Source organism: Somniosus microcephalus, unplaced genomic scaffold, assembly GCF_052327205.1.
Source record: "Somniosus microcephalus isolate GS21.2 unplaced genomic scaffold, FLI_Smic_1.0 unresolved_chr2, whole genome shotgun sequence".
NCBI classification, from domain to species: domain Eukaryota; kingdom Metazoa; phylum Chordata; class Chondrichthyes; order Squaliformes; family Somniosidae; genus Somniosus; species Somniosus microcephalus.
In genome coordinates, this window is record NW_028225180.1 from 53,344,243 (window position 1) to 53,358,908 (window position 14,666).

Consider the following 14,666-nt stretch of genomic DNA (forward strand, 5'->3'; position numbering starts at 1 on the left):
GTTGCTGTTTCGCTGGTAGAAATAAGCGGTCGTACAATGTCTATCCGCATCCTTTTCCTGTTGAAATACATTCAAATGAAATATTTATTCTGTTGTGTATTTTGAATGTGTATTAGAATTGTCCCACATAGGATACCATAGTGGTAATTTGCAATGCACTATGGGAAATGTAGTGCATTGAGTGAAGAAGCACATTGTAAATAAAAAGACCGTTAACTAAACTCTCCATCCCGGAGCCCTTCTTAATTGTTATATAGTTAAGGGTATAAACCCCTTGAGACACAACAAAACTGGTGACGAGGACGATGGATTTGCGCATCACTTTGCACTGGAATCGGCGATGTTTAAAGTAAGAAGTTCCTGTCTTTTCTTAATGGCGCACCCGCAATTTAGTGCTGATGCAATCGCCTCGTAAAAGTGACGGTTCATGCATTACACAAATAAGAAGGGGAGAGTAAGAATACAGTGAAACGAAGTGGAGAAAAAGGACTGTAAAAATAAAAAAGAAAGTGGAGGAAAAGGAATGTAAAAAAAAAAATTGCTATGCTAACTGGAGCGTTTGGACCATTTGATGAAACAGCGGAGCAATGGAGTGCTTATACAGAGCGTTTCGGATTTTTCGTGACTGCAAATGGCATTAAAGATGACGTGAAAGTGGCGATGTTCCTCAGTGTGATCATTGGCTCTCAGTCAGGCAATGCCTCGACTTAAAAATTCTCATTCTTATTTTCAAATCCCTCCATGTCCTAGCCCGCTCGTTATCTCTGTAACCTCCTCCAGCCACACAATCCTCCGAGATAACTGCGCTCCTCCAATTCATGCCCCTTTCACATACCGGATTTACTTCGCTCCATCATTGGCGGCCATGCCTTCAGCTGCCAAGACGCTGAGCTCAGGAATTACCACCCTAAACCTTTCCCTCCATTAACAGAAGGTTCACTGTAAATGTCTCAGGGTTTGGGCAGGTTATCTGGGGTATTGTGTGCACTGAGAGAGGGACAGACTGTGAATAGACAGGAGGTAAATTGCTATTGTTTTATGACTTGCGCAGGTTATCCGGTGTATTGTGCACACTGAGAAAGATGATTTAAGGTATTCAGAGTTTAGGCTGTGAGAAGGGTTACTGGGTTTGATGAGTTTTGTTTGGTCACAAGACTTCGGTATTAAAATGATTTAATCAAATTCACAAAATTAATGCAGGACACAAGCTCACAATTAGCAATATAATTAATAATGAAGTGAATTGAAAGTGAGAAGTAAAAAGGTAAGTCAGGGTATTTTTTGTTACCCATAGGGTAACAGATCGGGTGGACCAGTTACCAGGGTAGGACAGTGATGGGGCCGCGTTAGACGGGGTAGGGAGAATTGAATGTGGTTGTGTAGATACACGGAGAGGAGGGGTAAGTGGGTCATCTCTATAAACAGGGACAGGCTTATTTTGGGCAAAATACCCATTTTCTGTACCTAATCATTCTCCTGTTATAATGGGCCGGATTTTCCGACCCCAACAGGCGCGTACGAGGTGTACACGCACCCGTAGGGGCCTCGCAAGTGCCGGTTTCAGGCAATAGAAGTGAATGCGCTGAAAACAGGAGAAGTGCCTCTGCGGGTGAAGAGTCGCACTTTTTGCACAACGTCCGCCCGCTAAAAAGCCCATTGAATTCTTACGCCTAGTAAAAGCAGTTCCGAAAAATAGAAAAATTTAATTTGATAACTCATTTATAAATTAAAAATACCCTTCAAAAACATGTAATTTCTTTTCCAAAAAATGTAATTTAAGAAATTAATTAAATGGCATTTTAATTAATTTAAATGGATTGAAAAAAAAATATTTAATGGTTTAGTGTGTTTTTAAATGTGATCCCCATTCATACTTATGACAGTTCTGTGCGTACAGACCTGTCAAAAGTATGAAGCAGGGTTCCCTTCTTTGATTGGTTCACCTAGCTCACGTGATTGCAGGGGCGCTCGCGAACCGCATGTGCCCCTGGGATTGCGCGAACCCGGAGAGGCCCAGGATCAGAAGCCTCGGGATCTACGGAACCAGCAGGTAGGTTCGTAGATTTTTTTCCGATCGGAGGCATCTGCATGCAGGAAGCCTCCGATCCGAAATTCAGGGCCATTGTGTTTCAGAAATTGCGAACATTTCATTCAGCTGTTTTACACATAGGTTCACTGAATGTGTTTCATAACAATCCACTGTCATATCACCGATTAGAAACAGAAATAGAACTATAGCCCATTTCACTCAGTGTAATGTTAGAGCAGAAAACATTTACAGTGCATTTGAAATGTTCTACCATCAATTATACTCCGTTGTTTAATGTTGTTCTTAGTTTCCTACACTGCAGGTTTGGGAACCAACATATGTTTCCGTTAGTCATTACATTGGGTCTAAAAAGACTCGTGAATGAAAGGACTATTCTTTGAGTAGAATAATGTTTGCTCTTTCACTGCAATTGGGAAGCTAGACAATAACCTCCCAGTCAGCCTGAACATTGGGCCGGATTTTACTGTAATAATAATGGGGAGACTATCAGCGCTCGCCGTTATTACTGGGTAAAATTGACAGCAGCTTCTTGTGTCCGCGATGTGCAGTTAAACGTGGAAATCCAGAAGTTGCTGTCAGAGGTACCCTGCTCTTCCACAAGAGGCGCTGTTGCAGTCCTCGCCGACAGAGTCGGCATTGAAATCACTGCAATGGCGTAAACTTGGGGTACTTACCCAGTAGTTCCACACTAAAGACGGCTGAAAGAGTTAAGGCTAGTGCATTCAGGATTAAGTGAGTTTTTACAAGGCCTAATAAGTGATAATTACCGCTGATCAATCTCTCTGGCACTGAAAAAATTATTATAAATGTGTGGAGTCTCATACCCTCAGAAGAAAATTAATGTTGCAGATTTTTTAAAAATTATATAGATGTATATTTACTTTTTCTGTTTGTCTCCTTTATCTCTCTTCCTTAATCCCATGTATATTTCTCAAACTTTATTTCATTTTCTCAACATGGTATAAATGAAAGTTAAATTTCCTGTTTTATAATTCCTGGTTTGGAATCTGCGCCTCTCAGTGAGGATCCTTCCATGTGACTATTTGAAGAGCCTCGCTGTTTCTTCTCCTGCTCACAGTCCACAGATCCCCTGTAGAGGGCGCTGCGCTAGAAAAGACGACTGATGGCAGCAAGTCTGCCGTGTAAAGACGGTCAAATCTTTGTGGGCAGCTGTCCACGTTTCTTTGACACTGTGTCGTGATCCTGCCGGGTGTGTACGGGATTTTGAAGTGTATCAGGATCCTGCCAGGTGTGAATGGGGCTTTACAGTGCATCAGGATCCTGCCAGGTGTGTATGGAGTTTCATAGAAACATAGAAGATAGGAGCAGGAGTAAGCCATTCGGCCCCTCGAGCCTGCTCCGCCAGTCAATGAGATCATGGCTGATCATCCAAACTCAGTACCCTGTCCCTGCCTTCTCCCCATATCCCTCGATCCCTTTAGCCTTAAGAAATATATCCAACTCCTTCTTGAATATATTTAATGAATTGGCCTCAACTGCCTTCTGTGGTAGTGAATTCCACAGGTTCACCACTCTCTGGGTGAAGAAATTCCTCCTCATCTCTGTCCTCAATGGCTTACCCCTTATCTTTAGACTGTGACCCCTGGTTCTGGACTCCCCCGCCATCAGGAACATCCTTCCTGCATCTAGTCCTGTTAGAATTTTATAATTTCAATGAGATCCCCTCTCATTCTTCTAAACTCCAGCGAGTATAAGCCCAATCGACCCAATCTCTCATCATACGTCATTCCTGCCATCCCAGGTATCAGTCTGGTGAATCTTCGCTGCACTCCCTCCATGGCAAGAACATCCTTCCTCAGATAAGGCGACCAAAACTGCACACAATACTCAAGGTGTGGTCTCACCAAGGCCTTGTACAACTGCAGCAAGAGATCCTTGTTCCTGTACTCAAACCCACTCGCTACGAAGGCCAACATACCATTTGCCTTCTTAACCACCTGCTGCACCTGCATGCTTACCTTCAGCGACTGGTGCACAAGGACACCCAGGTCTCGTTGCACTTCCCCTTCTCCCAATCTATTGCCATTCAGATAATAATCTGCCTTCCTGTTTTTGCCACCAAAGTAGATAACCTCGCATTTATTCACATTATACTGCTTCTGCCATATATCTGCCCAATCACCCAACCTGTCCAAGTCATACTGGAGTTTCTCAGCATCCTCCCCACAGCACACACGCCCACCCAGCTTTGTGTCGTCTGCAAACTTGGAGATATTACATCTAGTTCCCTCGTCTAGATCATTAATATTTATTGTGAATAGCTGGGGTCCTAGCACCGATCCCTGCGGTACCCCACTAGTCACTGCCTGCCACTCGGAAAAAGAGCCGTTTATTCCAACTCTTTGCTTCCTGTCTTCCAGCCAGTTCTCTCTCCAAGTCAGTACCTTGCCCCCAATCCCATGTGCTTTAACTTTCACAGTGAAACAGGATCCTGCCAGGTGTGTATGGGGTTTCAGTGTATCAGGATCCTGCCAGGTGTGTATGGGGTTTCACAGTGTATCAGGATCCTGCCAGGTGTGTATGGGGATTCTGCCAGGTGTAGGCGATGTGCAGTTGGATTAACTGGAGCATACAAGACCTGCAAATTTACCAATAATTCCAAAATCGGAGTTAATTTTAAATTGAACCTATGCAGAACTTTTTTGGATTAATCACGAATCTAAATGACGTTTAATGCTGTTTCCCCCATCTTTGTACCCCTGACTGCCAAATACTGACAACCTCCAAACAAACGGCTACCATCAAACATTCTGATTCTAAAGTGAAATAAATGGTTCAAAATTTTAATTTCATCACTTACCGTTCAGGTGACTGGGTACTTCGAATAAACCTTGTGCGATGCTCATGTAATCAAATGGGTCATAATCTGTTTAAATCAATGAACTTTCATGAAATCAGATCTGTTAATATTATAGTAAAATCCGCAGTGTTTGAATCTGACATTGCATTCAGTGTGATTTTACCGTACCATGTTCTTGTACTTCTTTCAGTATTTTGTCCAGCTTTGGTAACCTGTGGCGCATTTTCACAAAGGATTCCCACATCACACTTCGGGCCCCAGGGCCTTTCTCCATCACCAGATTTAGGAGAAGTTTGGAACTGTCCGCCCGGTTTCCCTGCTCCGCGAGCTCAGTGACTTTCTGTAAAGAATAATAATGAATGTATTAAGGAGCTGATTGAAAGACAAACACAGAATGAGAAGGAAAGGATCTGCTCAGTGATGGGATCTCCCAGTTGTTTTGAGCACAGGAAGCAGTCACTGGGCCGGGTACTGACCCATTCTGAACAGGGGCTGAATATTCTGTAAACATCTTGATTCACTCATTAACGGCAAATAAATGAGATAGAAGGAAAACAGAAATCAGAAATATTGTTCTAGGAGAGTGAGGAATCACTGAGAATCAGCAATAGTTTTAATGGGGTTAGTATTCTCTGTCCATCAGTGTCCAACATGACATCAGATTCCTGATTGACAATGTGATACACTTGTTTCACATACTAACTTCCTGCTGCAACACTTTGTGATTTAGTAGAAATAAAACAGCAGCGAATCAGAACTCCAGTGGCAGGGAAGGGATGAATCGGAAGTGAGGGAAGCAGCTAGAAAACTGACTGAGAAATTACACCGACTAATCCAAACAACCACTGTTGGTTTATTGGTCAGCAGAATCGACCAATAATAATAATAATAATAATGATGACGACGACAAATCCAATCACATGTTTCTTCAGTAATTGAAATGACAGACACTCAATTTTTTTGCACAATCGCTGCCGGTATGAAAGCTCAGTAACCGGGAACATGTGTCCGCCAATTGATAGTCAGGACTTCAATCACCAACTTACATTTATTTAGGGCTTTTAAAGTAGAAAATCATGCCAGGGTGTTTCAGAGAGGCGGAATCAGACAATGAGCCCAAGACAAAGCAGGATAAATTAGCAGAGGTGGCCAGAAGCTAGAGGAAAGGTAAGGTTTAAGGAATAGAGGGTGGTGGAGAGGCGGTGGTGTTGATGGAGTGAATTGCTGCGCGTGGGGCCCAAGACAACTGAACACTCAGCCACCAGTGGTGGTGTGAAGGACTGGGTGCACAAGAGGCCAGAGTCAGAGTAACGGAGAATTCCAGTGGCACGGGAGGTTGTAGGGCTGGAGTGGGTTACAGAGATAGGACGGGTCAAGGTCCTTAAGTTATTTAAAGAGCAGCATGGGAATTTTAAAATGAAGGCACTCGAGGAGCGGGAGCCATGAAAGGTGAGTGAGCACACGAGTGATATCTGAATGACACCTGGGCAGGTTGCAGGCAGCAGGATTCTGGAGTTGCTGAAGATTAGAGAGGGTGCAAGGAGGGAGGCCGGCCAGGGGAGCATTGGAGCAGTCGGGTTTGGTGATGGGCCGAGGCAGGGGCGGGCAATGTTACGGGGCTAGAAGTAGGGGATCTTTGTGATGGAGAGTATATGGGGCAGGGAGTTCAGCTCAAGGTTGGACGTGGAGATTGCGGACAACCTGGCTCAGTAGCAGGGAGTGGCCGGGGAGGCAGATGGACTCAAGCAACGACGAGATGGAATTTGTGGTGGGGTAGCAGACAATGGCATCGGTCTTCCCAATGTTTAACTGGAGGAAAATGGGGAGTGACGTTCCACACCAAGAGCGCAGGGGCAGGTAATTTACCCAGTTGTGTATAGTTTTGGGAACTCAACTATAGGAAGGGATTACATTTATTTGAAAAACTGTTTAGCAGGTTCACTGGGATATGGAATTCCTGTTAGAGGCGATTTGAGAATTTAGGGTGGATTAGGCGAGGAGTTGATGGCAGTCTTCAGTTTCTGAAAGCTTATGATGAAATAAATGTTTACAGATTGTTTCCACTGTCTGGTCAGAGGGCTAATTCCAAGTATTAAGGGCGAGGGTGGATACATTTATTTCTGTACATGGTGGTTAGAATGTATAATTTACTCCCACAAACTGTTGAGGAAGCCACTTGATAAATTGCTTAAAAAGATAATTCGATTGCCTTAGAGAAAAAACGAATGTTAGAGTTCATGGAGTGAACAGGTGGTTGGGAATAGAATAGGTGGGATATTAATGGTAATGGGTAGTGAGTAGGAGATTGGGATTAGACTAGGTGGGATATTAACGGTAATGGGTAGTGAGCAGGAGGTTGGGATTAGACTAGGCGGGAGATTAACGGTAATGGGTAGTGAGCAGGAGGTTGGGATTAGACTAGGTGGATATTAACGGTAATGGGTAATGAGCAGGAGGTTGGGATTAGACTAGGTGGGATATTAATGGTAATGGGCAGTGAGCAGGAGGTTGGGATTAGACTAGGTAGGATATTAACGGTAATGGGTAGTGAGCAGGGGGTTGGGGTTAGACTAGGTGGGATATTATCGGTAATGGGTAGTGAGCAGGACGTTCGGATTAGAATAGGTGGGATATTAACGGTGAAGGGCAGTGAGCAGGAAGTTTGGATTAGAATAGGTGGGATATTAACGGTAATGGGTAGTGAGCAGGAGGTTGGGATTAGACTAGGTGGGATATTAACGGTGATGGGTAGTGAGCAGGAGGTTGGGATTAGACTAGGTTAGATATTAACGGTGATGGGTAGTGAGCAGGAGGTTGGGGTTAGACTAGGTGGGATATTAACGGTAATGGGCAGTGAGCAGGAGGTTGGGATTAGACTAGGTGGGATATTAACGGTGATGGGTAGTGAGCAGGAGGTTGGGATTAGACTAGCTGGGATATTAACGGTAATGGGTAGTGAGCAGGAGGTTGGGATTAGACTAGGTGGGAGATTAACGGTAATGGGCAGTGAGCAGGAGGTTGGGGTTAGACTAGGTGGGATATTAACAGTAATGGCAGTGAGCAGGAGGTTGGGGTTAGACTAGGTGGGATATTAATGGTGATGGGCAGTGAGCAGGAGGTTGGGATTAGACTAGGTGGGATATTAACGGTGATGGGTAGTGAGCAGGAGTTTGGGATTAGACTAGCTGGGATATTAACGGTAATGGGTAGGGAGCAGGAGGTTGGGATTAGACTAGGTGGGAGATTTACGGTAATGGGCAATGAGCAGGAGGTTGGGGTTAGACTAGGTGGGATATTAACAGTAATGGGCAGTGAGCAGGAGGTTGGGGTTAGACTAGGTGGGATATTAACAGTAATGGGTAATGAACAGGAGGTTGGGATTAGACTAGGTGGGATATTAATGGTAATGGGCAGTGAGCAGGAGGTTGGGATTAGACTAGGTGGGATATTAACGGTAATGGGTAGTGAGCAGGAGGTTGGGATTAGACTAGGTGGGATATTAACAGTAATGGGCAGTGAGTAGGAGGTTGGGATTAGACTAGGTGGGATATTAACAGTAATGGGCAGTGAGTAGGATGTTGGGATTAGACTAGGTGGGATATTAACGGTAAAGGGCAGTGAGCAGGAGGTTGGGATTAGGATAGGTGGGATATTAACGGTAATGGGCAGTGAGTAGGAGGTTGGGGTTAGACTAGGTGGGATATTAACGGTAATGGGTAGTGAACAGGAGGTTGGGATTAGACTAGGTGGGATATTAACTGTAATGGGCAGTGAGCAGGAGGTTGAGATTAGACTCGGTGGGATATTAACGGTAATGGGCAGTGAGCAGGAGGTTGGGATTAGACTAGGTGGGATATTAACGGTAATGGGCAGTGAGCAGGAGGTTGGGATTAGACTAGGTGGGATATTAACAGTAATGGGCAGTGAGTAGGATGTTGGGATTAGACTAGGTGGGATATTAACGGTAAAGGGCAGTGAGCAGGAGGTTGGGATTAGGATAGGTGGGATATTAACGGTAATGGGCAGTGAGTAGGAGGTTGGGGTTAGACTAGGTGGGATATTAACGGTAATGGGTAGTGAACAGGAGGTTGGGATTAGACTAGGTGGGATATTAACTGTAATGGGCAGTGAGCAGGAGGTTGAGATTAGACTCGGTGGGATATTAACGGTAATGGGCAGTGAGCAGGAGGTTGGGATTAGACTAGGTGGGATATTAACGGTAATGGGCAGTGAGCAGGAGGTTGGGATTAGACTAGGTGGGATATTAACAGTAATGGGCAGTGAGCAGGAAATTGGGGTTAGACTTGGTGACTCAGGGAGGAGAAAACAATTGCACCGTATTGATTTGGGACAATCTGTTTTTTCCTTCCCCACACTGCTTTTTTATCTCTTTGTGTCTCACAATATTTCACCATTTGAGCTCTTCTGTTTTTTAATGTCTTTTCTTTAACCCACGGGGGATTTCCGTGTGCCATCTGACATTTCCCCGATTTACTATTAAGTAGTTTCCTGGTCACTCAGCTCATTGCCTTCCCTCTAACTCCTGTCTGTTGCCTCTGGTCTCTCCTTTTCCGAGTCTCGCTAAAACCGTTTCCCTTTGTTTTCAGTCCACACAGGAGTTATACCAGAACCGTTCCCCTGTTCTTTGTACAGATACTGACAGACCCGCTGGGTAAATTCACCTCTTCTCATCATTGTTTCAGATTCACAATATTTGCAGTTTTATCCATTTCTTTGATATTTTGCCGGTTTCCATTCTGTAACATTCTACGATTCCAATATTTGATATTGCAACAATTCTCAGGGGCAGTGAGGAATGCAAATCAGATTCATGGATGTGCTAACGGGTCAATATTAAACAGACGTAGTGAGATAATCCCGCTACTTTATTAATCATTGCTCTGACCGCACTTAGAATACTGTGTACAGTTCTGGTTGCCTGAGTAATAAAAGGTTATCGCAGCTATTGAAGAGAGCTAGAATGATTGAGAGGGTGGAGGGGTTGGATTAGGAGCAGCTAGTGTGTAAATTGGGCATGTTCTCACTGGAAGAGAAAAGGTTGAGTGTTGATATGATCGCTCTTTCACTTTGCCCAGTATATTAGAAACAGAGGACACAGTCTGTGCTTGAAGGAGGGTAAATTCAAAACTACTCTGTGGAAACAATATTTCAGTGAGGGAGTGGTCAATCTGGGGAACAGGCTCCCTAGGGAGATGGTGGAAGTTAGTAATATTGATTCATTAAACGGCAAATTAGATAGATTTATTTCAGAAAATCACATACTGGGATGTAGTATAGTACAGGAGTAATTTGAGATATGATGTGTTAAGTGCAGCATGCTTGGGAGGAACAGGTGTCTTTGGATCTATGGTTCCCAAAACTCTCCACCACTGGGGTTTTCCTCGGGTCGGGGGCTTCCCGCGGGTGCAAGCCCCCGACCTGCACTTACCTTGCGCACCGGCAGTTGAGCTGTAGGGTCCCGTGGAATTCCACTCCGGGGCCTGGCCCAGCTTCCGGCGCACTGTGCTTGCGTGTCCCAGGGGCGTAGTTAATGCGATGCGTCCCCTGGGATCACGTGGGCCATGGGCAGCCAATCGGAGGAGGGAAAAGCCCATTCATAAGATTGACAGGAAGAACTGTGAAAACTTATAAATACTACGGGCCCCAAAATAGCAGTAAACCTTCAAATAATTTTTTTTTTAAATCACACTTGTTAAATAAACTATAAATTACATTAAATAACTATTTTAAACAATAATATAAATTTTTGAAAAAAATAATTTTATAAAAAAACGGGGCTAAAATAAACTTACCTTGCTTTAAAGTATTTAAAAATAATAAACCTGTGGAAAAAATGTTTTAATTTTAATTAATTGACCACTTACCTTGTAAAAAGCAGGCCTTACGCCTGCTTTTTAAATGTGTAAATCCTGCAGGCTTAACCTCGCGTGAAAACCTGCAAAAAAAACCTAAGTTCAAAGCGCACGCGCAGCCTCCCCTGTGCGCGCGTTCGACCTCTGAACCCCTTCGTTCAGAGGATCGGAAGTGCCGGTTTACCGCGCATGCGCAGTGCATGCAGGAAACCGGCATTTCCATTCGGCCTATGGGTGAGTACCCCGTGTGTACTCACCCGTGGAGAGCCGAATTTCTGGGCCATGATGTAAGTGCAGCATGCTTGGGAGGAACAGGTGTCTTTGGATCTACGGTTCCCAAAACTCTCCACCACTGGGGTTTTCCTCACCTCAGCAGTCTGTTGTAGATTAATTAACAGAGATCGATCAGTCAACAACTCCCTCATCATTGTAGCATTCGATACCAGGATATTGGAGGGGAATTACACAGACCTCGTTCCTTTCTCATCAAGCAATTCCTTTGTTCCTATGTTAGGAGTTTCTGTCAGTTCGGTGATGTTCGAATAATCTAAACTCATTCTGTGTCCCTCCCACTTACGTGATACTCTTGTCCACTGAAATGGTCCTCGCCTGTTAACCAGAGACCGAGTCCCTCCACACCCTCTTCAACCGCCTGTTCCAGTCTGTCCCGGTAGAACTTTGTCAACTGGAACAGCTGGTAATCGTCGCATTTTATCAAGAACTTATTGATTGTCGAGTTGGGATCTGTGAACAGAAAGAACCACGTTGACAAACACCTTCTGAAATCCCACATACATCGCATGTGCTTCATTCCATCAATCTATACAGTCATTTCTGTGCAAATTTGTCAAACACGACTTATCGACAGCTTATCAGTTCCAGCCTCCCCGATCATCCCCGGTATCTGTAAATGTTCACTAATTCGACCTTCAAATACAGATTCCAGGAGTTTGCTCACAATACAGTCCTCCCCCTCTATTTCATCTCCACTGCTCGATAGCCTGCAAAACCCACCGAGAAATGTGCTATTTCCAATCCTATTCCTTAACTGAATACATATAGATTCTATCTTAACATAACTCCAGTGAACATCCTTGTGCTCCAACACAGACATGGAACCCTTTAGTAATACTGGCATCCACAAATATTGTTTCACTCTCCTAAAATATTATAAGCAGGATCGTTTTGCTCCGAGTTCCGTTCAAACCCAAGTCCTGTCTCAGTTAATAGATCACAGCACCCAGGAGGACAAGGGCAGCAGGTGCATGGGAATACCATCGCCTCCCCCATTTCCCCTCCAAGTCACACACCGTTCCGACTTGGACATATATCGCCGTTCCGTCAACATCGCTGGGTCCACATCATGCAAACCCCTACCCAAGTATTCCTGTTTCAACAGTTTTACTAATTACGCTCTCTAGTCTCAGATCCGGCTATTTCCCATCCTCCAGTCATATCAGCTGATACCCTCCCACTGCTCCATTCACGCATTCTGGAAAATCATTGTTGTTGGTCCGTTCAGATCGCGACCGTCCCTTCCCTTCTCCCTGAACTCACTCTAGAGCCCCAAGAACGTGAACCCTTCCCTCCTGCTCCAACCCTGCAGCCACACATTGACCTGCCTCATATTCCCTCCTTATTCAGCCCATGCGAAACTATGCGGACATCAACAGCTTGAGGCCTCGATTTTTAGTCTAGAGCCTCAGTCTCAATATTCCCTCTATAAACGCATTTCTATCGTGTTACTGGTTCCGACTAAGGCTATTTTCTGCTCTCCTTTCCTTCCGTTGCAGCATGTTCTTCCCTCTGGCAGACGACGCAAAGCTGGGTGGGAGTGTGTGCTGTGAGGAGGATGCCGACAAACTCCAGTATGATTTGGACAGGTTGGGTGATTGGGCAAAAGCATGGCAGATGCAATATAATGTGGATAAATGCGAGGTTATCTACTTTGGTGGCAAAAACAGGAAGGCAGATTATTATCTGAATGGCAATAGATTGGGAGAAGGGGAAGTGCAACGAGACCTGTGTGTCCTTGTGCACCAGTCGCTGAAAGTAAGCATGCAGGTGCAGCAGGCGGTTAAGAAGGCAAATGGTATGTTGGCCTTCGTAGCGAGAGGGTTTGAGTACAGGAACAAGGATGTCTTGCTGCAGTTGTACAGGGCCTTGGTGAGACCACATCTTGAGTATTGTGTGCAGTTTTGGTCACCTTATCTGAGGAAGGATGTTCTTGCCATGGAGGGAGTTCAGCGAAGATTCACCAGGCTGATACCTGGGATGGCAGGAATGACATATGAGGAGAGATTGGGTCGATTGGGCTTGTACTCGCTGGAGTTTAGAAGAATGAGAGGGGATCTCATCGAAACTTATAAAATACTAACAGGACTAGGCAGACTAGATGCTGGAAGGATGTTCCCGATGGTCAGAGAGTCCAGAACCAGGAGTCACAGTCTAAGGATAAGGGGTAAGCCATTTAGGACAGAGATGAGGAGGAATTTCTTCACCCAGAGAGTGGTGAACCCGTGGAATTCTCTGCGAAAGAAGGCAGTAGAGGCCAATTCATTAAATATATTCAAGAAGGAGTTAGACATATTTAAGGCTAAAGGGATCAAGGGATATGGAGCGAAGGCAGGAACAGGGTACTGAATTTTGATGATCAGCCATGATCTCATTGAATGGCGGAGCAGGCTCGAGGGGCCGAATGGCCTACTCCTGCTCCTATCTTCTATGTTTCTATGTACCAGGGAGGCAACTTACCATTCGGGACTGGCTCAGGGCTGCAGAAGCTATTCCACTGCCGATAGAATCTCCCACCCTTATCGCTCTCCTATTCCTGTGCCGCAACTGCCTCTCAAACCCGTCCCACTCAGAGTGACCACACTGTTGCTCAGGAAGACGATCCTGGGTCACTGTCTCTATCCACCATACAGACCCCAATTACCAGGCATCTATTGGACAGTTCCAGTACTTAGGGCTCCCTCCACCTGCGACTGCGGTGCCCCTCTAGATGGTCTCTCACTTCCCTCTTGTGACTCAGCTCCTGTCCTGTTCCCACTTCCTGCGTGAGCTGCAGTATATTACACGAGATCTGGACCCTTTGTCGGGACAGAAATTATATTTTACTGAATTTTCTGAACCTACCTGTGTCCATTCTCATTCTTGAAGATGTTGGATCTTCTCCCCTGGTTGGACCTTCAGCCATGGTGGTGACAGTCATTCCCAGATTCTGACGCTCTGTAATAAATATATTAACAGGGGGGTTAGATGGAAATATTAAAATGAGGAGAGCGTTGCCTTGTTAAACATGTTTTCAAGTCCCTCCTCCTCCATCAGTACAATAGCTGTTCGCTCCGGGATCGAAAATTTCCCGAGTGTTACAATCAACTCTCCACATCAGGTGTGACACACACAGCTGCCCAGTGAAATCCAGGGAGTCCCGCTGATCTCCACAACCGAGTTCCAGAAAGGCTCCCGTCGGCCGAAAATCGGCAATGGGAGCGCCCATTGGTGAGATTTACTCACACAGTGCAGGCCAAAACTAGCCTTATTCCTGAGGTACAGGATATTCTGCAGGGAAATATGGAGCAGGCAATCATTGATGAATTATATGATCCTTCACTCGGTTGTACACAGTGTGGCGATATTGTATTATTTTATTTATATATGTGTGTTGATTGGTTGAGGTTTGATATTAAATTCTGGTATTGTATGAATATGAATATCGATCCACTTACACTTTATATGTCTGGGTGCGATTCCTCTGGTCTCCATGAGCAGTGACGTTGTCCTGGGTTAATGGAGATGTGATCTAGTTCGAGTGAGGAGAGGGTGAAATGCACAAGAGGCCAGAGTCGGAGGAAGAGAGAGATCTTGGTGGTGGGGGATTCTAGGGCTGGAGGAGGTTACAGAGACAGGGAGGGCTGAG

At 45.0% G+C, this 14,666-nt stretch overlaps 1 protein-coding gene across 1 annotated transcript in view; it reads right to left on the bottom strand.

The window, feature by feature from the left end:
• The window catches only part of LOC147092642 (NACHT, LRR and PYD domains-containing protein 3-like), a 901,415-nt gene that overhangs the window by 861,573 nt on the left and 25,176 nt on the right, over window positions 1-14,666 (bottom strand). The window contains 4 exon segments of the mRNA XM_085975968.1: window positions 4,872-4,937; window positions 5,040-5,211; window positions 11,322-11,488; window positions 13,883-13,975. Coding sequence (XP_085832094.1) covers window positions 4,872-4,937; window positions 5,040-5,211; window positions 11,322-11,488; window positions 13,883-13,958 — 481 coding nt within the window. The 5' untranslated portion in view covers window positions 13,959-13,975.